The following is a 26694-nucleotide window of genomic DNA, read 5'->3' on the forward strand; positions in this document are numbered from 1 at the left end:
CCTACCAATATGTGATGTCACCCCTGGTGGCCCAGCTGTAAGATTCTTCTCTTTGTACTCTTTCCCTTTATTTCTCAGACTGGCTGACACTTAGGGAAAATAGAAAGAACCTACATTGAAATTATGGGGGAGGGTTCCCCCGATACTTTTGGACATATATCCAGTAGTGGGACTGCTGGATCATATAGAAGTTCTATTTTTAGTTTTCTCACAAACCTCCATACTGTTTTCCATAATGGCTAAACTAATTTACATTCCCACCAACAGTATATATAAGTTCCTCTTTTCTGCATCTTTGCCAGCATTTGTTATTTTTTGTCTTTTTGAAAATAGCCAGTCTAACTGAAGTAAGGTGATATCTCATTGTGGTTTTGATTTGCATTTCCCTGATGATTAGTGATGTTTAGCACTTTTTCATATACCTGTTGGCCATTTGTATGCCTTTTGAGAAATGTTCAGATCCTTTGCCCACTTTTTAATGAGATTATATTTCATTTTTTGCTGTTGAGTTTCTTGTATATTCTGCATATTAGTCATTTGTTGGATGAATAATTTGCAAAATGTTTTCTTCTATTCAATAAGTTGTTTCTTTATTCTGTTGTTTCCTCTGTTGTGCAGAAGCTTTTTAGTTTAATATAGTCCCATTTGCCTATTTTTTTTGTTGCCTATGCTTTTGAAGTCTTAGTCATAAAATCTGTGCCTAGGTCAATGTCCTGAAGTGTTTTATCTGTTTTCTTATAGTAGTTTTATAGTTTTGGGTTGTACGTCTAAGTTTTTCAATCCATTCTGAGTTGATTTTTGTGTATGGTGAGGGATAGGGGTCTAGTTTCATTCTTCTGCATATGGATTTCCAGTTTTTCCAGCACTACTTATTGAATAGAATGTCCTTAATGTATGTTGTTGGTGTTTTTATTGATAATCAGCTGGCTGTAAATATATGGATTTATTTAGGGGTTCTTTATTCTGTTCCATTGGTCTTTGTGTCTGTTTTATGCCAATAGTATGCTGTTTTGATTACTACACCTTGGTAGTATAATTTGAATTCTGGTAGTGTGTTGCTTCCTGCTTTGTTCTTTTTGTTCAGTGTTGCTTTGGCCATTCAGGATCTTTTGTGGTTTTATACAATTTTTTTTTTCTATTTCTATGAAGAGAAAGCCACAGAGTCCTAAAATAATTCTAAAACTCATCATGACTTTCTTGCCTAAAAGATCTTGATTACAATCGTGCCTAGAGTTGCTTTAATCACTTGCTTGAGAAATACATAAATCCCCACTTAAGATTAGTGCAGGCATCTCTCTGGCACCCATTTCTGGTTCTATTCAAATTCCTAGAGATGTCAAAAATTACATTAGGCCACCTGACAGGCTATACCTAGAAGAGAAAAAATGATTTGAAAAAGCAGTGGGGCTATTTGCGATTGCTTTTTTTTTTTTTTCTTAAATATCACCTATTAGGTTGAAAACCTGAAATTGCAGCTTTCTGTAGAAATGGCAGAAGACTAACATTTTTAAAGCGCTCTCATTTAGCGCTGAGTACTACACCCCGATGTTCTTCTGATACTAAAATAATTTTCCTAGTGTAGTCTAAACTTTTTTAAAAAGACATGTAATCCACAGAGTTTGTAACTCAAAACGAGTGCATCTAGGAGGGATCGCAAGCCGTTTCTGGATTAAATTGCCAGCTAGCTAGCTAGCTAAGCAGGGGCGGTGAAGAAGACAATCTGCCGCCTAGGGAAGAAAACGCTTTCGCATTGTTCTTACGTGTTTACGTTATTTTATTTCCCCAGAGCAAGGCAGGAGTAGGGGCTCGAATGGTACAACGGCTGGGGATCGCCATGGTCACAATAAAAGCGTCCAAAGAGGACAGTAACAGGCAGGAGCTCCAAAGGTCAATCTCCGCAATTTAGGACTCAGGAATTTAGGTTGCAGGAAAACGAAAGCAACCTAGTGCAGTTGGCACTGGCGGTCCCGGGAGGCCGGGGGTGGGGAAGCGCGCCAGTGCGCAGACTCCGCCGGCTAGCGCAGGCCCACCAAAGAGGGACGTGGGTGGTGCATTTGGGTCGCGGCGCCGGGGCTGGGGGTGTGGCGCCAGGCCTTGGGAGGGCTTCCTGCAGGCTGCTGGGCTGGGGTGAAGGGCTGCTCAGTTTCCTTCAGGGGGCACTGGGAAGCGCCATGGCACTGCAGGGCATCTCGGTCGTGGAGCTGTCTGGCCTGGCCCCGGGCCCGTTCTGTGCTATGGTCCTGGCGGACTTCGGGGCGCGGGTGGTACGCGTGGACCGGCCCGGCTTCCGCTACGACGTGAGCCGCTTGGGCCGGGGCAAACGCTCGCTAGTGCTGGACCTGAAGCAGCCGCGGGGAGCCGCCGTGCTGCGGCGTCTGTGCGAGCGGTCGGATGTGCTGCTGGAGCCCTTCCGCCGCGGTGAGCCCGGGCCCCGCGGGCTACTCTCGGGAAGTTCCCGCGGAGGGGAGAGGCCTGGCCGTTCGATCGAGGCTGCTCCCGCCACACCTTTGCCCTGTTGCCGCAAGAACCCTTGTCGGCCCCAGCCTTCTAGATTTTTGCCTCCTAGGGTATTGTTAGGGATCATTCATCCCAAACTGGATTGTCCAAAACAGGTTCTGAGATACTGCTGTTGCCCGGTTTCTCCTTTTGCCTCTCTGACTCCTTCCCAAATCCTCTTTTTTTAAGAAACGTTCCGTATTTGCCTTTCTTAATTAATTGAGGGTCTTGAGCCCTGTGAGAATCTAATGAAAGCCACAGGATTCCCTTCCTGGAAAACTGCATATAGGCGGTCATTCGGCTACCGTTTTGGAGTGCTGTACCCTCAAGCCATCCACGGGCCCAGGCTAACGCTCCCTGCCTGAAATGCTGGCGTTCTAAGTCTCAGCATCTGCTCCCTGAAGCCCCGTTTCCCATTCCCATCATTTTCACCTTTTTGTAGACTTCCCCCTTTCCGAGCCGCACACGCTGGCATACAGAGGTCCTAGGCATCGCCGTCAAGGCTGCCCGCCAGGCAGCTTCCACAAATCCCAAACTGAGCCTTTCCTTCTTCCTTCTAAAACAGCATCTCCACCTTCTGTATTATTTATTTCAGTGAATGCCTGAATCTCGAACTTGTACTTCATCATGGACTCCTGCCTTCCTTTCACATCCAATTTCAATGATCATCAATACAGTCATTTTGCTCCTTAGCCCACTCGGACTATTTCTCTCCATACCTGCTGCAACTGCCTTGACACTGGTGTGACAGCCTTTTAAAAACTGGTGTTTGGGGCTGGTATCACTCCAGTGGATTCTCAGACAGCTGCCAGAATAACTTTGTTCAAGTAGAAATCCAAAGCATTGCCTGGTCTATAGTGGGAAATCGGTAAATGGTGAATGAATGAATGCCTACGGCACAGCCGGCTTATTTAACTGCGTTAACTCATTTAACCCTCACGGCCGTATTTGAGGCTTGTAACAATAATGATTTAATAATTAAGATTATGTAATAATTTAAGAATGCTCCATTTAAGATGAGGCAGGCTTGTCCAAGGTCTTATAATTAGGAGAACCTCAGCTGGGAATATGGATATAGCCTCTGGGTGAGGAGTTGTGAGTGGTGTTTAGGTAGATGACTAGAGGTTTTCTGTGATTTATTTTAGCCTTAGGAAGGTAAAGACAGTGAGTTTATTATGTAATTTTGATTACTTTTAATCCCAGGACATTTCAGGTGCTGGTTACCCGGGGTTTCTGCTATAAATATTATACTCGTTGATAGCTTAAAAACTCTCAGGTACTATTGTCACTAACCACTCTTTCTACAGAAGGGCGCTAAACCGTTTCGTGAAGGTACTGATTCTAGGCACGTTAGCGCCTGTGGAAACATCAGGTGTGAATTCTGCAGGAGGAGCTGATGAGCTGATAGGGAAGATAAGTGTATGCATGTACGAGCAAGTGCAGCTAAGGTGGGATGTGGTAAACACTGATGCGGTATAGAAAGAGAGAAAAGGGATTTACTAAAGGGATGAGACCCTGCTCTGGGGATTGAATAAATAGGCTTGGATAAACCTAGAGGGAAACAGGGATGTACTGGGAGAAATTACATCCCGGGAAGAAGCCACACATTCCAGAAATGGTGGCTTCACTCTTTGGGTCCTTAACTGCTGTAAACATGCCATTAGCCCACAGCAAATGTTATTAATATTACTTGCAATGGTGCTATTTTATGTTTGTCTCAGAGAAGGGATTATCTCCATCCTCAATCCATACTCTCTTAAGAAGGTCGTTACTTTTCTCTTAAGGTGTCATGGAGAAACTCCAGCTCGGCCCAGAGATTCTGCAGCGGGAAAATCCAAGGCTTATTTATGCCAGGCTGAGTGGATTTGGCCAGTCAGGAAGCTTCTCCCGGTTAGCTGGCCACGATATCAACTATTTGGCTTTGTCAGGTATGTTGAAAAAAAAATTTAATCTACACTTTTAATTTAGTCCATTAAGATCTACAGGTATGTTGATTAACAATAATTTGTAAAGGTGAAGATTTAAATATTTATCAGAATCAATCAAGAGGGCATGGGTGTTTAAAATGGATCAGTTTGAGTCTTGAAACAATCATTCTCAACCTTCCCTCACCCCACCCCTTAACACGTTCGAAGGATAATACATGCCCACTACTATCATTTATTTACTACATTTGTTGAGTAAATTCTCAGACAAACCCCTGTTAGGAATTAAGAGGCTTACTGGGTACTAGGGATGGTTGCTCTGTAGTTTGAAAATGTTGACATAGTTCGATTCTGACAGCTACTTCTCCCCCACACCCCGAAATCTCCACCCACCATATTGAGAATCATTGCTTGAGTCATTGTTTCAGACTTCTATGAGCACCAAAAAAAGCCCTTGGTTTTCAGGTCCTAATATCACTTTATTAGAGTTTTTGCCTGTGACAACATGTGAGGTAGGCTTGATTCCAGAATTCTAAGAACTATGTGTTGTTGACTATAGGACGTTTCAGATTTTCTGTGAGTACACATTTAAAAGTTGAGGAAAGAAGTGGGTATAGAATTGGCTTTTCACATCTACTTAAAAATTAAATTCCTTTTTTTTCTTGTGTACAAGTATTTTCTTGCATTTCTTTCTACTAAGAATGAAAGTGCGTTTACTGTTTTAAAACCACAAAATAAATAATCATTTTCTTTTCCAAAAGTAAGTGAGTAAAAACTTAGCAATATTTGAAAATGTTGGTTGGAATAGGTTTTAGACAGGAAAACAACAAAACAAGGATCCTGTCTTGAGGGAAAGCTTGTTTATGAGTTTACTGACTAAGCTCAGATTTGGAAAAGTGATGTATACTAGCTTTCACTTACATTATCTACTAGAGAGATTGATTATTCCTTTAAGATGCTCACATATTTAAGAAGAGATTAAATTTAAAAGAGACATTAAATTTGTTTTTAATGATGTAGGTGTTCTCTCAAAAATTGGCAGAAGTGGTGAGAATCCGTATGCCCCGCTGAATCTCCTGGCTGACTTTGCTGGTGGTGGCCTTATGTGTGCATTGGGCATTATAATGGCTCTTTTTGAACGCACACGCTCTGGCAAGGGTCAGGTCATTGATGCAAGTATGGTAAGTATTAATTGGGGTAGATGCCTGCCACTTGTCCCTAAGTTTAAGATATGGCTGCTTAAAATCCTTTTTTTTGAAGAAGAAGAGATAAATGACATTTGAAGTTTCAATCCAAGTTACCAAGGATATCCTTTTCTTTTTAAAATAGGCTTATGTCCTTTATATATCTGTTAGAATGTCGTATTTTGATCATCTGTCCTTGGAGTCAGTTCTCTAAACTTTCCGTGACTCATGTGATTCCTATGTTGTTTTAGGTTGCTTCAAAAGTAATTACAGGTTTTGCCAGATATTTGCCAACCGAAATATTTCAACAATTTTCCCCAAGTATCTCTTGTGCTTAGTATATCATTTTCAAGCAGTCGTCGTTCAAAAAAAGTTCAAGAAGTCTCCCTCAGCAGGTAGAGAAAATTCTTAGGAATGCTAAGGTCAAATGGACCTCCCTGTCTAAACCTTCCTGCTGCATTTTATAGGGGATGCTCTGATATCATAACACTTCTGTTTGTTCACTGTCATCCACTGAGTGCTTGCCTCATGTTCTGCTGAGAACATTCCCTGTGTGATTTCTTCCTATTCTCAAAACTGCATTTGGGATACGTTGTTGTTTTAAAGAGGAGGGAACGGAAGCATAGTCATTGGCTCAAGATCTCACAGCTAGTGGGTAAGAGAGCTCACTCCAGCACCACCACTGCGTGTTTGTATTTTCACAGACATTTGGAGGTGGGATGGAGAATGGATTTGAGGAGACAAGACTGGAGATGGAAAGACCAATGACTGGGTTATTGCTGAAGAGATCAGGGCAAGTACTAAAGCAGTTAATGGTAGAGTTGGTTTGCATTGAAGGGACATTTGAGATACAAAATTGCTGGGAATTGATAATGGACTGAGGGAGCGAAGAGGGAGAAGTTGAGGCTGGCTCCCAGGTTTCTGGCTTGGATGACCTGCTAGTGTCCTGAGGGAAGACTGCTGAACACAGTGGTCAGAGCATAGAGTGGCAGCTGACTACCTCCGTCCTAGCTCTGCCGTTTACTAGCTCTATGATCTTGGGCAAGTTACTTAACTTCTCTGTGCTGTAGTTTCCTTTGTAAAATGGAGATAATAATGACATCCACCTCATAGCGTTGTTAGATGCTATGAGAATTCAATGAGTTCATCCATTGTTCAGTGTGGGAACAGTGCCTGGCGTACAGTGGACCTTCTGTAAAAATTTGTCATTGTGGTTATTTTTACCAGGAGAAAAGGAACTCAGTTTTGGTCATTTCAGTTTTGAAGTGCCTTTCGGATATGCAGGTGGGATAGTTGAGGTTAGGGACTAGAAACAGATTTCAGAGTTATTTGGGGGCCATATGAGACTATGTGATCCACTAGGAAAGGGGCTAGAATACTGGCATTTAAGGAATGCGTGGGCAGAAAAGAGAAGCAAGGGCTGGGGACAGCTAAGGAGAGAAGCAGAATGGAGTGTTGTCATGGAAACCAAAGAAAGGAATGGTCAGAGGGTCAAATGTTGGTGGATACCTCAAGAGTTTAGAGACTGAGAGTGTCAACTGGATTGGGTCCTGGATGATGATCTTCACAAAATCCATTTTCTACCAGAAACCCCCTCATCTCCAAAGCTTCAGCCTGTGCTTCCTTCTCCTCTTCATGGTGAATCATGACCAGTCCTGTACTGAGTGTGTGCCTGTGGGACACTGTCATCAGGGCACATCTCACACTTTCCAGTGTGCCCTCTCTGAAGTGTGTACCAGTGGCAGGGGAGTGTGGTTTATCTTTTGTGGGTCAGCTCTTGGCGTAGTCATGGCATAGTCGCTGCATGAGATAGCAGCACCGGCTTTATACCAGTACCCGCCAAACTCAAGACCAGTACCTTCCACAGGGCTTCTGTGATCCACACAACTTCCTGAGGGAGACGTGCTACTGTCATTGGCATTGAAGACTTGAAGGCTTGGAGAGGTTAACTGCCTTCCTCTAAAGCAGATGACGGGAAAGGGTCTGAAGCACTGCCCCAGGCATTTGGACCCTAAAGCCACTGCTTTCAACAACTTCCCCTGCTGCCCCATGGGCATGGTCCCTGGGATCCAAAAGGAATGAACTAAGAGCAAACATGGAGCCTTGGGAGTGTTAAGGAGAATTTGAGCCTAGATACTTCTCTAGTAATAATTTGAATAACTTACTGAAGAGATGCAATTGATTATCATCAAATATAAATAAAAGGTGATTGCTGCTTTCAGCAGAATGTAGCTAATCAGAATTATATAATGATTAGAAGATAGTAAGTTTGGCTGGGCGTGGTGGCTTATGCCTGTAATCCCAGCACTTTGGGAGGCTGAGGTGGGTGGATCACCTGAGGTCAGGAGTTCGAGACCAGCCTGGCCAACATGGTGAAACCCCATCTCTACTAAAATGCAAAAAAGTAGCTGGGCTTGGTGATACGCGTCTGTAGTCCCAGCTACCTGGGAGGCTGAGGCATGAGAATTGCTTGAACCCAGGAGGCAGAGGTTGCAGTGAGCCGAGATCACACTACTGCACTCCAGCCTGGGTGACAGAGTGAGACCCTGTCTCAAAATAAATAAATAAAGTAAAGAAGATAGTAAGGTTTTAGGGTATGTGAAAATGTTGTAATCTTTCTTCTGGGTTCATATTTCCATTAGGGGATAATAAGTGTTTGCTAATTACACAAGGCTAAAAGAATCAGTAAATCATAGTCATTGCTTCATCACTAGGAACCCTTGTGACACAGGCAATTGTAGAAGCTGATTAGGGGGAGGCAGATACCTTCTAATGGGCCGAAAGTTTTCACATTGTTTAGCAGCAGAATTCCAGACCTGGGCCTGCCTGTGAAGAGCTGGAGGCTGCCTTATTGTAGTGCTGTTTCCTTGGAAACTGTAGTTAAGATATCTCTGGAATATGGAGTGCGTTTTGCTGTATTTACACTCAATCTGAGCCCACATGATGAGCACAGCGTTGTTAAATTAACTGTAGCATAAAGTTGCCCCCTTACGTATTTTAAGTTCCACCTAAAGGTTTCTCTTACATAGTGAGCTGTGACCTAACTGGATGTGTAAACAGACTGTAACCTACTTTTGTAACAAGCAGCAAGTCTCAGCCAATCACAGCAGCCGTACTTCAACTAATCACAGGCAGCCAGCTGTTCAAACCGTGTTCAAACAAGGCAAAGGCCCACTTGTAACCAATCCGGCTGTTTCTGTACCTCACTTCTGTTTTCTGTACATCATTTTCCGTTTTCTCTCCATAAGTCCACTCTGGCCACAGGACTACACTAGTCACTCTGAACCTAGTCTGGTTCCATAGACTGCCCAATTCACGACTCATTCGTTGCTCAGTTAAACTCTTAAATTAATTTGTCTAAAGTTTTTCTTTTAACAATGTCAAAGGTTGGTGGCAAATTGAGGCTGCGGTTTCCCTGTGTCAGGGGGCTCTCGACTGGCATGCGTGGTGTATGAGTGATGGGGCAAGAGAAGCCGTGTGCCAGCGTAGCCACTGCCAGGCCTTACGATGAGACGAGGAGGGTTCCTGCTGTATTTCTTGTCCTGTACCCTCCTCTGATGCTAAGGATTAGACCAGAGCTTGTTTTTGTCCTGAGTGGGCCCAACTGGACCTGTAACTCTGTTAACACGTCTATTTTTCAACAGTCTCATCAGGACGTTCAACATATAAAAGAGGTTAAAGGGGTATTTTATTAGCATAAAACATTTTATGTTTACATATTCAATATTTATATATTATTTTGTCAGACCAATGAAGCTGTTGTGCTAAACACAAATGCTGGAAGTGACAGTTTATGGGCGATTGTCTCATCGCTTTCAGTATTCAGTTTATTACTATATTTCATTTTGACTGGATGTTAGGAAAATCCCGAGTTACAGAGATAAGTTAAAAATATCTATAGTTTTTACACAAAAATTAGCTGGGTGTGGTAGGCACCTGTAAGCCTGCTACTTGGGAGTCTGAGGCAGGAGAATCGCTTGAACCTTGGAGGTGGAGGTTACAGTGAGCTGAGATTGTGCCACTGCACTCCAACCTGGGCAACAGAGTGACACTCCATTTCAAAAAAAAAAAAAAAACACCCTCTATTTTTAAAAACTTGCTTAAAATTTCAGATTGCATTTCATTTATGATGAAGCAGAACAAAAATATTTTGTTTCAAGGTCGACTCACTACAGTGTGTAAAAACTTCTCACATTCTTTGGCCTGAACATGAAAGTCAGATAAACAGTATTCAGAATTCTCTGCTAAAACTCTCTCTTGCACTGTATGACAAGCTTGCTACCAGTTCATCTACTATTGCCCTATTGATTCGGCGTTAGGCTCTGAGAGAAGCAAAGCTTGAGTGGAAAGCAGGCACTTGCTTATTGAAGGTGCTAACTTGTTGGTTTTGTATGAGTAAGCACAGATTAAGAGGGGAGGAGAACCATGCAGAACAAAAGTTTTCCTTAATAGTGTTTCAAATACAAGGTAAGATTTATGCAAAATTGGAAGGAAAAGCTTTATTTTAAAGTCTAGCAACAAATGTTAATGAGTTGAGGCTCTGATGAGTCAGAATTTGGTATAGGATACATTTAAATATGTGCTTAAATAACATAAACATAAAATATATTTAAAATAGTGCACATATACATGCATATGTGTATATATATGTGTGTGTGTATGTGTGTAAATGTGGAACTCTAATATCTCTGTAATCCAGCCTCAAAAAAAGGCACTGCCATAGGCCACTTACATGAACTCAGCTATTTGGTGATAATAAATGTCACAGCCATAAATTCAGATGTACGTGAAATTTCAAGTTTAGAGGGAAAATTGGATATATCCAAAGATACATTTTGTGGTTGTTCCACAGTCAGTAACTGAGAAATTGCTAGCAGTTGGAATGAGACCTCCTCTATTGGTAACTTTTGAGACGAGGATGCCTTGAGGGACTTCCTCCTGGGGTGCTGGAGACATTAGGCTCACAAAAGGCATAAAGGTCAGAACATCATCTTCTTCAAATAGACCAGTGCCTCCAGCCTTTGAGTTTGAGCCTTGTAATAATTGTACTTTATTGTGTAATTACTTCAGGACTCAGTGAGAAGGTGGTGTGATGACTTCAGGACTCAGTGAGAAGGTGGTGTGATGACTTTAGGACTCAGTGAGAAGGTGGTGTGATGACTTTAGGACTCAGTGAGAAGGTGGTGTGATGACTTTAGGACTCAGTGGGAAGGTGGCATTCCCAAGCCAGTTTGCCCGGACTCAGAAAATGCACATACCTGTCATCCATATTGTTAGTTTATTTTATAACTCTCTAGTGATTATGAAATACAACATATATTAAATACTCAAATACAGTTTTCTTGGGATTGGAATCAAGCTAGAATAAGCCAAATTTTACTGTTACGTGATTTACCTTTAAAATGTGGTATGGTTTATACATCTGTGTGTGTTTATAGGTATGGAGATCAGAAGATGGATTTTTAAAAACTCTTTTAATTTTTAACTTTTTATCTTGGCAGTTTTTAACATTATAAAAAGTAGAGAGAATAGTATAGTGACCTTCCATGTACCCTCACCTAGCTAAAAATCACTAGCATTTTGCCAATCTTATTTGAAATGGAAAGCAAAGGTCATTTCTTCTAAGTCTTACAGTGTTTTCGGAACTGAACAGTGCAGCCAATTGTTATTTTAACACAAACTGCTCTAACTCACTTTCTGGAAATACCAGAGAAGTTTGTAATTAGGTAGAATCTTCATATACTCAGATAATAATTTTTATGCAAATTTTTTTTTAACTTGAATAGGAGGAATTATTCATGCTTCGACACTTGAGTTATCTGGATTTGTGTTGTATTCTGTTTTCTCAAAGGTGGAAGGAGCAGCATATTTAAGTTCTTTTCTGTGGAAAACTCAGAAATTGAGCCTGTGGGAAGCACCTCGAGGACAGAACATGCTGGATGGTGGAGCACCTTTCTATACGACTTACAGGACAGCAGATGGGGAGTTCATGGCTGTTGGAGCAATAGAACCCCAGTTCTACGAGCTGCTCATCAAAGGTAAGTAAACGTCACACGTCTCCCCCAGTTCCCCTTTTGCCATGGATGTTCTTTGGTTCTATTTTAAAGACTTTTGGAATCTATGATGTCTTTTATTGTATAGCCACTTTCTAATTAACCTAATTATAGCCATCCGTATAATGTGGGCCATGGGTTCCATGGCTTTTAAATTGACCAGCAGTCTTATTAGTCTATAAAATAGCTGAGGGTTTTAAAAATAATAATCCCTTTTGTAGGATGTTCGGTGCTTTTATTACATTTCACTCCTTGTGTTGGATAATCTTGCCCCTGTGTGCCCAGATCTTATTCTTTCCTAGAAATGATCTCACATGGGTTGCTTTCCATTCAGTATTCTACCAGCTCCTGTTCTTTGGTAGATGTCCCTTATGGCACTTCAATGTCAGAAGTCACCAGAGCATGGAAAGATTCTGGCAAATGAGATTCTGTTAGAATATGTTAATATATCACTATGGCTTTGCAGATTACCTGTCTTGCAGATTCTTGCCTTCTTGACAAGTTGCCATAAATTAGCAAGAAAATTTGGGACTTCTTCTTCCCTAATTAAATAATTGGATGGGAGTCATTTTGTTCCTGAGAAATGTTTGAATTTAAAGTTCACTCTATAAACAATGTAGAATCTAAGAAGTTTTAGAATATACTCTGAAGTGATGTGAAAGCGGATCACAGTGCATTTACCTTTCTACAAGTTTAGAGTTTCACTGTTATGTTTGGTAGCTTTTCAGATGCATATACTTAAAGTTATTTGCATATAGCTGGAGTGACTTTTTAAAAATTTTTCACATTTTTGATGTGTTCTCATCTGATGGAGTAATTGTTTTTGCAAGCATCTGAAAGCATTTTATGATTAAACATATTAACTTCACCTATTCAAATATAGTTGGAAAAACTATAGAAGAACACAATGGTTTATCTAGATCATAAAGGGTACCTCTCTGTCCAGAAATTAAAAAGCTTGCCTTTTGTCACTGCTCCAAATAAATTGGAAGCCCTGGCTGCTCATGATGCTCTGGTGGAGCTCTGTGGAGCCATGAACACTGCCACCTGCAGTCTGATGAAGATAGCAAATGATATTCATTTTCTGAGTTCTGGTCCTTGGCCAGGTCTGGGAGAACTGATTTGCTGAAAATGTGACAGGAAGCAGTATCATGCCAGGGAAGGCAAACCCTACTCAGTGTGAAGCAATGGCCATCGTTGCAACCCAAGTCATGGGGTTTTGTGTGGCTGTAACTGTTGGAGGCAGCAGTGGCCATTTTGAGTTGGATGTTTTCAAGCCAATGATGATTAAAAATTTATGTTATACTCAGGCTGCTGGGGGATGCTTCAGTTTCCTTCACAGAAAACTACATAGTGGGAATCCAGACCAATAAAGAAAGGATCAAGAAGCTAATGAATTAGTCGCTAATGCTGGTAACAGCTCTGAACCCTCATATAGGTTAGGACAAAGCAGCAGAGATTGCTAAGACAACACCCCAAAAGGATCAACCTTAAAGGAAACTGCCATTGAACTTGGCTCTCTCACAGCAGAGCAGTTTGATGAGTGGGTAAAACCTAAGGATGTGCTGGGTCCAAAGTGACTTAAATAAGTTTTAATGAAAATAAACGTGTAAAATTAAAAAAAAAATACTAGACATTTTAAATAATTTAATGTGACAACTCCCAGGACTCCTCAGGACCCCTCAGTCCTGGACTTGTTATTGTTGCTGTTTGTTTAATGATTTTCTTAAATTAAGTCTGTATTCTTTGGCATGTGCAGCCACTGAAGTCAGCTGAGTTAGCTTCAGCTAATGATTGGACAGAAATGTCCTTAAATGCCTTTTTTTTGTTGTTTGCTTGTTTGTTTTAATCTAGGCAACAGGATCTCGCTCTGTTGCCCAGGCTGGAGTGCAGTGGTGTGATCATAGCCCACTGCAGCCTTGAACTCCGGGGTACAAGCCATCCTTCTGCTTCAGTCTCCCAAGTAGCTGGGACTACAGGCACACACAACCACACCTGGCTAATTTTTTATTTTTGGTAGAAACAGAATCTTGCTATTTTGCTGAGGCTGATCTTGAAACCTCCTGACCTCAAGCTATCCTCCTGCCTCAGCTTCCCAAAGTACTGGGATTTCAGGCGTGAGCCACTGCGCCTGGCCCGTAAATGCCTTGAACCAATAAATCTCCCATCTTTTTCTGAGGCACTATGTGCCTTAACTTCTTGCTTGTGAAGAGCCTCAAGGTCAGCCAGAGGTGAGAGAGGAGGGCCTTTACAGATCTCTCCCGGGCATTCATACTGCCCTGCACGTGTGCATGTGCGTGGCCTTCTCAGGAGTTGCAAAAAAATTCTCAGGAATCTGTTGGAGCTTTTCAAAGCCTCCTATGGATATCCCATTCCCCAGTTTTTTCTTTTGAGTTTGTTGGTCAGCATCTCATTAGGTGCAATAAATAACACCACCTAAGATAGCTGCGATAAAATATTGCCTTTTTTTTTTTTTAAATCAACATTTTAGGGCTAGAGCAAAGTGAGCTCTGAGTCAGCAAGACAAGCCCTGAGAATGGAGCCTTTCAGGGAGCTGCCAGACAGGCTAAATAATGACAGTTCTCTGGGGATGGGGTTTTGGGGGAAGCTCCAAACTTCTTTTCCTCCTCTTGGGGCTATTCTCCTGCTGGTTTTCAGAACTGACCAGAATTGAGAGGAAGTTGTTTTTCAAGGCTACCACAGGGAGAGGGATGAAATTAGCACAAGTTCTAACACCACAAAGCTCACTGCTCTTACTGAGATTCAGCTGTTTTTCTTGAATAAATGCTCCTTGGATTGCTGCAAGCTTTTAATTTCCAGAATTATGAAAAAGTTAATTCTGACAGTTGTTGTTAGTGTTCTCATTGCTTTAATGCCAGTTTTTGAAGGCTCTCATTCTGCCACTCTGGAGTTAACTCCCTTCCTTGGTGTATCCTGTTATTTTAAAACATATACAGTAGTCCTCTCTTATCTGTAGGAGATGCATTAAAAGACCCCCAGTGAATGCCTGAAACTGCAGATAGTACTGAACCTGATTGCTGTCTATTGGAAGATGTTTCTGTTTATGTCTTCCACCCACAAAGTTAATGCATTTTCCATCTTAATTAAGCACTTATGCACTATGGCTGTAACTTTTCAGTCTGAGTTGTGACAGCAAAACTAGCATGAATTTCTTTTTCCTTCTCCCCTTCTTCACAATCTCATGAATATAAGATTCGTTCTTAACCGTCGATTTTAGCAACCTCAGCTTACGAGTTTTATTATTCCCTTAAGCTGAGAGCTTTCACCTTTTCACTTAAGAGAAGCACGTTAGACTTCTCTTTGGCATATCCACATTGCCAGCGTCACCTTTGCCTGCAACCTTCGGGGCCCTTAGGAAGTAAAATAAGGGTTACTTGAACACAAGCACTGCAATACTGCAGCAGTCAACCTGATAACCTAGTTGCCTATTAAGTGACTAATGGGTTGGTAGCCCCACAGTGTGGATGGGATGGACGTGGTTCATGTCCAAGGCAGGATGGAGCAGGACAATGTGAGGTTTCATCATGCATCATGCTACTCAGAACAGCATGCAATTTAAATTTATGAATTGTTTATTTATGGAATTTTTCATTCAATATTTTCAGACCATGGTTGACTGTGGGTAACTGAAACCACAGAAAGCAAAACCTTGGATGAAGAAGCACTGCTGTATGTGCTGAGTGCTCATTTTTCACATCCACACTTCACCTCAATAAATGAGCCTTTCTGGAAACACTGAAAATGAAACAAGACAACATTTTTCTAGCAGGGTCATTGCTCCAACCCCTTAACTCCTGATCACCTTCTCCTGGGTATTCTTCTGCTGAGTTTAAACTTTGTAACTCCCCTGATTTTTTTACAGCCCCCTCTTTTTGCATCCATAGCCTTTTATGATATCCTTAACCCTCATCTCCCTTCAAAGTTTACCTAGGATCCTTAGCTGACAGATGGCTTGTGCTAAGGAGATGGCATGTTAAATCACCTTTCACTTAATCTACCTAGTCCATGCCAAAATGCCTCAGCATTATCTTTCTTTTATAATATTTATTTACAAAAGTAGTACTTTTACTAATCACATATACATGTCTTCTCTCTCAAGTCCTACTGGACAAACCCCCACATCTGTAATAATTTTTTGAGGGTCGGGTGCAATGGCTATGCCTGTAATCCCAGCACTTTGGGAGGCTGAGGCAGGTGGATCACTTGAGGTCAAGAGTTCAAGACCAGCCTGGGCAACATGGTGAAACCCCGTCTCTACTAAAAATACAAAAATTAGCCAGGTATGGTGGCGCGTGTCTGTAATCCCAGCTGCTTGGGAGGCTGAGGCACGAGAATCACTTGAACCTGGGAGGCGGAGGTTGCAGTGCAGTGAGATCACATCACTGCCCTCCCGCCTGGGTGACAGAGCAAGACTCTCTCAAAACTACAACAATAATAATAATAATTTTTGAGGTAGTACTAATTACATACCTAATTTACTCCCCTTTGTGTTTTAGATCTTTGAGACCATACTTTATATCTTCAGTTTCTGAACATAAGTATGCAAAATCTTTTTAAGGTGCGTACTCTGCTGCATCCCTGCTATTTTCTAGGACAAAAAAATCTGAAAACACTGAGAATTTTATAACATTTTGAGATAGCAAAGCTCTTATAGTACAATCAGGTAAGCAATAGATAATTTTCAAAAGCTGTTTTATCAGTAGATAATTTTCAAAAGCTTAGTGATCTCTGTCACCCAGGCTGGAGTGCAGTGGCGTGATCTCGGCTCACTGCAACCTCTGCTTCCTGGGTTCAAGTGATTCTCCTGCCTCAGCCTCCCGAGTAGCTGGGATTACAGGTGCCCACCACCATGCCCGGCTAATTTTTGTATTTTTAGTAGAGATGGAGTTTCACCATGTTGACCAGGCTGGTCTCAAACTCCTGACCTCAAGTGATCTGCCCCCCCTTAGCTTCCCATAGTGCTGGGATTACAGGAGCGAGCCACCACTCCTGGCCTTCAAACTATTATTCCTAAAAAATACAAAATAACAAGTGTTGGCAAGGGTGTAAGGAAACAAAACACTTGAGTATTACCAATGAGAATGTAAAGTGGTGTAGCCACTGTCAAAAACAGCGTGGCATTTCATCAGAAAATTAGACATAGAATTGTATGATCTAGCAATTCTACTTCTAAGTATATAACCCAAAGAATTGGAGGCAGTGACTCAAACAGATATTTGTATATCTGTGTTCATAGTGACATTATGCACAATAGCCAAGAGGTAGAAGCAGCTCAGGTGTCCATCAACAGATGAATGGAGGAAGAAAATGTGGTACAGACGTAAAATGGAATGTGATTCAGCCTGAAAAAAACGAGAAAATTCCAAAACGTTACAACAGAGATGAATCTTGAAGACATTATGCTGAGTGAAATAAGTCAGTCACCAAAGGGCTAATACTATATGATTCCGCTACGTGAAATATCTAAAGTGGTCAAGTTCATGGAGACAGACAGTAGAATGGTGGTTGCCAGGGGCTGTGGGGAGGTAGGAGCGGGAGTTAGTGTTTAATAGGTTCAGAGTTTCTGTTTGAAAAGATGAGAAAGTTCAGGAGTTGTGTGGTACAGATGGATGGTGGTGATAGTTATAAAGCAGTGTGAGTGTACTTAATGCCCTAGTACTGTACACCAAAAAATGGCTGACATGGTAAACTTTATGTGTATTTTACCACAGTTTTCAAAAATGAAATAAAAATTTAAAATTATATGTTTGCTAGGAAAAAAAAAGCAATACAGATTTTAAAAATTAAGAAGGGAAAATTTTCTTTGTTCTTCCACTTTGGGAAAATTTGGGATGTGACCTTCAAGAATTTTTATTGTACACATACAAATGCACAATTATTCTATTCTATTTTATTTTTTGAGACAAGGTCTTACACTGTTGCCTAGGCTTGAGTGCAGTGGCACAAACATGGCTTACTGCAGTCTTGACCTCCTGGGCTTAAGCAATCCTCCTGCTTCAGCCTCCCGTGTAGCTGGAACCACAGGCCTGTGCCACCAGGCCTGGCTAACTTTTTTATTTTTTTGTAGAGACAGGGTCTTACTATGTTGCCCAGGTTGGTCTTGAACTCCTGGGCTCAAGTGATCCTCCTGCCTCAGCCTTCCAAAGTGCTGGGATTACAGGCATGAGCCGCTACACCCAGCAATTATTTTCTATTTTACAATTTATAATTTATATATATAGTTATATAAATTTATAATTTATAGCTTTTTATACAACAGTATAGCAAAGACATTCTTTCATGTCAGTACAAAAGATCTTCACCCTCACCCATTTTATATAGCAGCCATATCATATTTTTGATCTGCCTGTACTAAAATGTATATAACCAATTCCCTATGCAAGTTCATTTACAATTTTTCCAATTTTTTATTAGAAAAATAATTTTTATGGCCGGGTGCGGTGGCTCACACCTGTAATCCCAGCACTTTGGGAGGCTGAGGTGGGCAGATCACGAGGTAAGGAGTTCGAGACCAGCCCGGCCAACATGGTGAAACCTCATCTCTACTAAAAAATACAAAAATTTAGCCGGGCATGGTGGCAGGCACCTGTAATCCCAGCTACTCGGGAGGCTGAGGCAGGAGAATCTCTTGAACCTGGGAGGCGGAGGTTGCAGTGAGCCGAGATCATGCCATTGCACTCCAGCCCAGGCAATAGTGTGAGACTCTGTCTTAAATAAATAAATAAATAAATACATACATACATACATACATAAAAATAGGGAGGCTGAGGCGGAAGAATGGCGTGAACCTGGGAGGCAGAGCTTGGTGTGAGCCGAGATCGCGCCACCGCACTCCAGCCTGGGTGACAGAGGGAGACTCCATCTCAAAAATAATAATAATAATAATAAAATAATGTTTACAGTTGCCATCCTGGACATCTATCATTGAATACTTACAACATGAATTTTGACTGCTTACTATGTACTTAGTATTATAAAGCAGTAAAGTTTATGGCATGTACTTAAAAGAATAAGCATTTTGTGTAAGTGTGTGTGTGTGTGTGTGTGTGTGTGTGTGTGTGTGTATGGCAGTTTTTTTTTTGAATCAAAACATGCTTTCCCAAGTTTTAAAAGGTGTCTGAGTCCCCAGGCTAGTTCCTGAAAATCTGTTTGACTTAAAATACCAGAAATTTCATAGTGATTGTACCATAACAACTAGCCACAATCTATAACTGTATTTATACAATTATGGATTCTGAGACTTGGGACTGGATTCCAAGTTCCATATTGGAGTGTCAGGAGCACAGCAAACAGCTCACCTTAAACCACTGGTGTTTAATCCTGTGGCCTTGGTCAGGGTCATGGGCAGGATGGGAGATTGTGGGCTGCGAAGAAGGGATGGTAGACAATGGGAGAATTGGGGTGTTAGAGTTAGGGTAGGATCTGGGGGCTTTTGATTTCTAGTATTTTTCTAGCATACAAACTATGACCTGTGTAAGCTCAGCTATAAGGTTAAAGAGAGGACATATTGGCTCCAGCTTTCCTTAGTGTTATGATTCTGATCACATTCTGATAAAAAGAAACTTTTAAAAGCACATGAAGATCACTACTTTTTGCTCAATGCTCATTTTATGTGCCTTTCACTCACAGAGTTCAGGGCAGTCAAGAAAGAACATCAAGTGAAAGACATCCTGTAGATTATAGTGATAACCTGAAACTATGGCCTCATATCTGTCCTGGTATTTGAATGGGACTGGTGGTTACAGAAGAAAATGTACTTATATATCCCACAGGAGGCTGTTTACAAAAATCTGGAACTGTGTTGGTTCTTGTTATTTCCTCATAGTCCTCAAAACCTTAAGAAGAGGCTTCAGTATTTATGTCTTCTTACCTCTATAGGGACTTTACCATCTTCAGAGCAATTTACAATTAGCCTTGTCAATGCGCTAGAGAAGGAAGGTATTCTATAAGTGAGGATTATTCAATTAACTTGGCTAAACTTACACACAGTGTGATGCATAAAGGGCCTTTCATTATCATTTGACACTTAGCCATGCACTTTTAAAAACCTGCTTATATGGGGAAGAAAAAGGACATTTACACCAACTATTGTAAAGCGGCCCTGCTCTTTGGGTATAATTTAATCAGAACTGGAGTTTGGGCATGTCTGCAGGGGTAGGCCCACATAGTCAGTAAAAACCACAGATGGGGTCAAGAGCTAGAGAGGCCACCTTTCCTATTAAATCCCCAGAGAGCTGTTGTCATGTCCTCTGCACTGTGGTCTTGATGGGCCCTTCAAGTCCCTTTCATGCTGGGGAGGAAAGTCTGCATGCCCCACTGTTGACTGGCTAGCTAATAAGTTTCTGTTTTGTTTGTTATAGGAACAATTTGCATGAGTCTTTGGTTACTTTACAAGTCCTTTATCCTAGTACAAAGCCCTTTTGGGCTCTTTTTTTTTTTTTTAAATGTATGTTTGGATAGATGGATGGATGGGTGGATGGATGATGGATGATGGGGGTCTTGCTGTGTTGCTCAGGCTGGGCCTTGAACTCCTGGGCTCAAGCAATCCTCCAGCCTCAGCCTCCCGAGTAGCTTGCGCTGTACTAATGCCATCACTCCTGGACATTCCAGCTCTTTTATTTTAACAAAATAAAGATAAATGAATGTATTTAAAAAACTGCAATCCTGAATTAAATAATTCGTCTTCAGGCTTCTTCCTTGGAAACTGAAATGGCCATGTGTAAAATTATTTATATTTTTTTAAATAAGGTTTGAATACATTATAGAAAATAGGGAGTTATTTTAGCTCAGTATAACTGGTAATAACACCCTGGGGAAATTTTTTTTCAAAATCTGCTCAGAGGTAGGAAATCAATTTCCGGAAACCAGACCATTGAAAACAGACTACTTTTGATGAAATACGAATAATAAAATCTCGGTAGTGACAAGTCTGACTACCTCTGCCCTCTCTAGGCTTTGGCTCCAACCTTAAACTGATTTTACATTTTTTTCTCTTGACTCATTTGAGAAGCCCTTATAGAACATCTTATTTTGCATAGTACAGTGGGCTCAGCATTCATTTTTATTGATTATAATTGCTCTGTTCAAAGCGTAATAATTTAAGAAATTGTATTTTTCCTCAGGACTTGGACTAAAGTCTGATGAACTTCCCAATCAGATGAGCATGGATGATTGGCCAGAAATGAAGAAGAAGTTTGCAGATGTATTTGCAAAGAAGACGAAGGCAGAGTGGTGTCAAATCTTTGACGGCACAGATGCCTGTGTGACTCCGGTTCTGACTTTTGAGGAGGTTGTTCATCATGATCACAACAAGGAACGGGGCTCCTTTATCACCAATGAGGAGCAGGACTTGAGCCCCCGCCCTGCACCTCTGCTGTTAAACACCCCAGCCATCCCTTCTTTCAAAAGGGATCCTTTTGTAGGAGAACACACTGAGGAGATACTTGAAGAATTTGGATTCAGCCGTGAAGAGATTTATCAGCTTAACTCAGATAAAATCATTGAAAGTAATAAGGTAAAAGCTAGTCTCTAACTTCCAGGCCCACAGCTCAAGTGAATTTGAATACTGCATTTCCAGTGTAGAGTAACACGTAACATTGTATGCGTGGGAACATGGAGGAACAGTATTGCAGTGTCCTACCTCTCTAATCAAGAAAAGAATTACGGACTCTGATTCTACAGTGATGATTGAATTCTAAAAATGGTTATCATTAGGGCTTTTGATTTATAAATACTTTGGGTACTTATAGTAAATTATGGTAGTTATTCTGCCTTCCAGTTTGCTTGATATATTTGTTGATATTAAGATTCTTGACTTATATTTTGAATGGGTTAATATAATATAATTTATGAAACAAAGCTTTCTTTTTCCCTAAAGTGTACTTGTGCTTTTAAGTTTGTGCAACACTTCCAAGAAAACCCTTTAAATACCATTTAAATAGCATTTTGTGACTCCTTGAAATATTTTTGGCTCTATTGTTTAACAAAATGAATGTCCTGAAATAGAGAAGTCTGACCATTTTAATTTGACAGGAAATCATTCAGTCAGTGTCTTCGAATGGGAATGTTGGCAGATGGTCTCCAGGTTTCCGGCAGATAACTCTCACCCCTCCATCTAGCTCTCTCTGCTGGGAGCCGGGCTTCTCTGTGCAGCTGCCTGTTAGCCTCACTGACATGCCTCTTTTTCTCAGATTGTGCCATCATCTGAGTCCTGCCAGGCAAGTCTTTCTCTCTTACCAGTCTCCTGCTTCCATTCCCACCATGCCTTTCTCCACCCTCATAGGCCCTCAGCTTATCCTCACTTCATTGAGGCCACTGCCCAATTGCCCCCCTGCGGAGAGTCCTTTGCTAGCCTCTGTCTAAAATAGCAGCGACCTCATCACTTGCTGTCCCCTCACCCTATCTTGTTTTTCTTTGTACCCTATATCACTACTGACATTATTTGCTTATTAGCCCCGGTCTCCCCTCCCACCCCCGCCAGCCCACCAACACACACCGGAATGGGAGTTTTGTGAGGGATTTTGTATGTTTCATTCATTGTAAAATCCCTAGTTCCTAGACCTAGTGCCAAGTGCATAGTAGAAACTTAGTAAATATTTATTAAATGAATACATCTCAAGAGTGAAGTGCTGTCAATTCTACTTTAATGGCACTTGAATCCATTCCCTCTGCCTATCCCCCATTGCACTTTTCATTCAGGCCCCTCATATCTCTTGCCAAGACTCCGGTTCAGTTGCCCTATCAGCCTTGACCTCTAGTATCATTGCCTTATCATTATTATCATATTACTCCACTGGGTATGTTTGACACCACCCTGAATTTTCAGTCCTGCAAAAATCTTGTGGTGGTCTTTTTTCCTACAGAGTAGAATATAAACTCATTTACGTAGCATATCAACCCTTTACTTACAATAAGGCTTCCATCTGGCTGTCCAGTCCCATCCCTGTCCTCCTGTTCCCCAGGACTTATATTGGACTACCTGAAATTTCTAACTATGCCGTGGTCTCTCTTGTTTCCATTCCTTTCTATATACTGTATCATTATTTTCCAGGACTATCAAGACCCCTTTTGCTCCAGCCTGTTGATCTAGCAAACTCAGACTGGGCTGGAACACAGCCTTCTTTGTGAAACTTCCTGTGCTTTTCAACGCTAGGGTAGTTTTGTACAGTGATTATGAGTTGTGGAGTCAGAAGGGCCTTGGGTTCACATCTCACTCTATCATTGTGATGTCTAAGACAATGCCTGTGAAGTGCCTAAACATCCTAGGTGCTCAATATTACCTCCTATTCTTAAGGCCCTTTGTAGGTTTCTATCTCACTTTGTACACATCTGCAAGGATAGTAATTGCCTTTACTATACTTTACACAATTGTTCACTAGGCCATTATGTTCCCAGAGTAATGGCTCTAGCAAGCAAAATAATTACTTGGAGATACTGTTAAAACAGATTCCTGAGCCCCACCTCCAGAGATTCTAATGCAATGGGTCTAGGGTAAGACCCATGAATGTGCATTTCCACCAAGGTTCCAGGCGATTATGATTCTGGTTCAATGACTGCACTTTGAGTAGCACTATCCTAATGGAGATGAACCAAATCTTTTTACCTTGGTTACTGTTACAATAGGTGGTCAAAAAAATATCTGTTGAGTGGACCAGTGAGGGAAAGGATAAAAGCAAGCTGGCAAAAATCTGTAAATAAACAGGCTAGCTTAGAGGATTGATTTCTGTAATTAGTTGACTTTACACAAAATGTTCAAATGCAGAATTGTTTTTTGTAGGTTGTGAACTTTTAAAGAGTGAATATATAAAAGCAAGGTTAGTAGCTTTTGTTAGTGACCCATACTTTCCTTTTTCCGAAGAGTCTAAGACCCTGTGCAAAAAAATGTTACACCTCTATTTTTGCAGTTAACTTTTGACAAGCTGTAGATTTTGAAATAAGTAAGGGGGACAGGTAAGGAGAAAATGGGAAGTTTTAAGGAGAGTGGAAGAGATGCAGGCAATTGAAGGTGGCAAATTCTAGTGAAAGAGGAATGATATATTCTTGAAGACATCGATATACATTTGTTTACACAATGATTGATTCTACAATGTGGAAAATGGTGAAATGCCACAAGTTATATGGTGATAAATAAAAGTCACGTGAAACAGAGTGATTGGTTGCATCCAGGCCTTTTGTCTTGGTGTTCATGATCTCCCTGTAAGCACATTCCAAATTTTAGCAACAGTTATATCACACTTTTTAATTTGCAAAAAAAAGTTTCACCTATATTGAATCAGAATGCCTTCAGCTGAAAAAAACAATATCCAAAATAATGAGGAAATGTGTTGGCTCACTACCTGGAGTCCAGAGGGACAGTCAGTTTTAGGGTTGCCTGTATCCAGTCACTCGGGGCCTGTTTCCCTGTGGGTCTCTGGGCTGTCAGCTTTCTATTCTCCATGTGTTTGATTTCTCCTCAGGCTGGTAGCAATTTCTGGATCTTATACCCACACACAGCAACATCCAGAAATAAAGATCTCAGGACCCCCCAGCAAGTCGTCTTGTGTCTCCTTGAACTGAGTTAAGTTACAAGCCTTTCTTATACCTGTCTTTGACAAAGAAGACGGGATTGTCTTTACATAAAACCAGCCTGCTCCTGGAGCTTCCCTGGACTCTACTTCCTAAAGGCATGTGAGGAAGGGGTAGATTCCACAATCTAATCCAGGTGCCATCAGAGTAGAGGGAGTAGAGAATGGATGTTGGGCAGGCAATCAGTAAGGTCCATTATGTGCAGTATCTCAACTGTCGTTCAACGATCACAAGGGGAAGGTGGAGCAGGTTTCTTCATCTTACAGTTGAGACTCAGAAGGGCTTCTTAGTTCATGTTTCCCTTAGCGCCTCAGTGATTTTTTCATGGTGGCTTAGGCCAAAAGAAATATCTAACCATTCAATTTATAAATAATCAGGTCCCAACAAATTAAATAAATTAAACTTATTAGCTGTTTGAAAAATATAATACACATAAATAAAAAGAAAATATATTTTTCATTTCTATTTCATTGTTAATCACAACTACTTACTAAGGAGATGTATGCACCTATTGGGCACTGTGCAACTTCTCACCTGGAATGAGATTGGACACTGTTGCCCTCATTTTCTGCTCCATGTTGATGTCCATATAGTATGTGATTTTTTTATCAGACTGACTGGAAAACCCAGTCTCACAAAAATATGAAATTATCAGAAGGATTATAGTGCAATCTTATGTGGAAAGCATGAACTACCTCACTAGTAGTTCATGTGATGTCTGACAGATGTTGAGTTTCATTGTGTTTATGTGTTCAAATTTTTAAATATTCTGAGATACTCTTGTGAGGTCACTCTAATGCCCTGGGTGCCTTGGCACAGTTTTAGAAATACTAGTTGAAAATATTTGCTCAGGAATATGCAACTAGGAAGGGGCAGAATCAGAGTTTAAGCTTTCATATTCTAGCCTTCAGTCTTGTTCTTCAACCATTTTTAGGAACTTTCCCATAAGGTTATGTTTTCCAGCCCAGGCATGGAGGATCACTTGAGGCCAAGAGTTCGAGACCAGCCTGGGGAACTTGGCTGGACCTCTGTTTCTATGAAATAAAAATAAAAAAATTATCCAGGTATGGTGTTGTGTGCCTGTAGTCCTAGCTACTCAAGGGTGGGGCAGGAGGATCACTTGAGCCCAGGAGTTTGAAGCCACAGTGAATTAGGATTGCACCACTGCACTCCAGCCCAGGCAACAGAACAAGACCCTGTCTCTAAATAAGTAAATAAAAATAATAATAATAAAAAAAGATGTTTTCCCTACAACTCTGACTTTTCATTTGAACTCAGGGTCCAGCAAGGAAAATATAACCCATTTGAAGTCTTTAAAACAGAGAAAACTTAATATAAAGAATTCCACTGGTGATGAAAGAGCAGAGAAGCCCAGGAGATAGTGAAGCAACCCTGATAGGAAGAAAACTAGGAAGCCAAGACCACTCCTGTGGTTGCAGGGGTGATGGGAAAGCTGGTGTTACCTGGACCCAGAAGCCAAAGTTGCTGCACCCACCTTGGAGACACAGACACTGGCATTAATACCTCAGGGAGAAGAAAGGAATCTAGGGAAATATCCTGGTTTCTTTCCTTCTCTCTCTCCCCTAGTCTTCCTACCAGTGTCTCCTATTAGCCAAATCTACCTAGAAGCCAGAAAACAAGGGAACCCTGGAAATGTAGCCCCATAAGATAAAGAGCACCAAAGGAAATAGATCTGAGCAGACAGGCAGACGGGCAGCACAAAATGTAGTGTGTATGGTTTATTCACTTAGTAATTCCTTTAGCAAATATTTATTGAGGATCTACTAGGTGCCAGGTATCATGATACTTGCTGGGGACGAAAAAACAGACCTGTTTTCTGCTCTTGAGGAAATCAAAGACAAACACAGGATATGGAATAAACCCAGAATTATCTCATTGTAAAATGTATTAAGTACAATGAGGAGAAATATCAGGGCGATCTGACACAGCTAATGATTTGAAGAAGGGTGTGACCTGCCACCATTTTAAATCTAGTTATTTCACTCCTGAGCTGTGTGTGTGGAAAACTTGTAGTCAGGAAAAAATAGAATGTCTATATTTATAAAAAGTTTATGAAAAGATATCGATTTATTTACATTCTGACATAACCTCTATGTAATAAGGCTTTATTACCTCACAGACGTGTATGATCATGTGTAATAGCATGTGTGTATGAGAGAAGCCATATGTGTGATCATGTAAAATAACGTGTGTGAGAGAAGCCATGTGTGATCATGTGTAATTGTAAGAGAAGCCGTGTGTGATCACGTAAAATAACATTGTGTGAGAGAAGCCGTGTGTGATGTGTAATAATGTGTGTGTGAGAGAAGCTATGTGTGTGATCATGTGTAATAGCATGAGTGTGAGAAGCCATGTGTGATCATGTGTAATAGCATGAGTGTGAGAGAAGCCATGTGTGATCATGTGTAATAGCATGTGTGTGTGAGAGAA

General features: G+C 41.1%; 1 protein-coding gene across 1 annotated transcript; it reads left to right on the top strand.

Moving 5' to 3' along the window:
* The first annotated feature begins 2071 nt into the window (after nt 1-2071).
* Nucleotides 2072-24187, top strand: AMACR (alpha-methylacyl-CoA racemase). The gene is given in 7 exon segments (XM_055246163.2): nt 2072-2418; nt 4281-4424; nt 5442-5602; nt 11457-11643; nt 20802-21193; nt 24135-24162; nt 24165-24187. Coding segments are annotated over 7 exon segments (1182 nt in total). The 5' UTR covers nt 2072-2171.
* Nucleotides 24188-26694: the final 2507 nt, after the last annotated feature.

This window comes from Symphalangus syndactylus, chromosome 16 (genome assembly GCF_028878055.3).
Source record: "Symphalangus syndactylus isolate Jambi chromosome 16, NHGRI_mSymSyn1-v2.1_pri, whole genome shotgun sequence".
Taxonomy (NCBI): Eukaryota; Metazoa; Chordata; class Mammalia; order Primates; family Hylobatidae; genus Symphalangus; species Symphalangus syndactylus.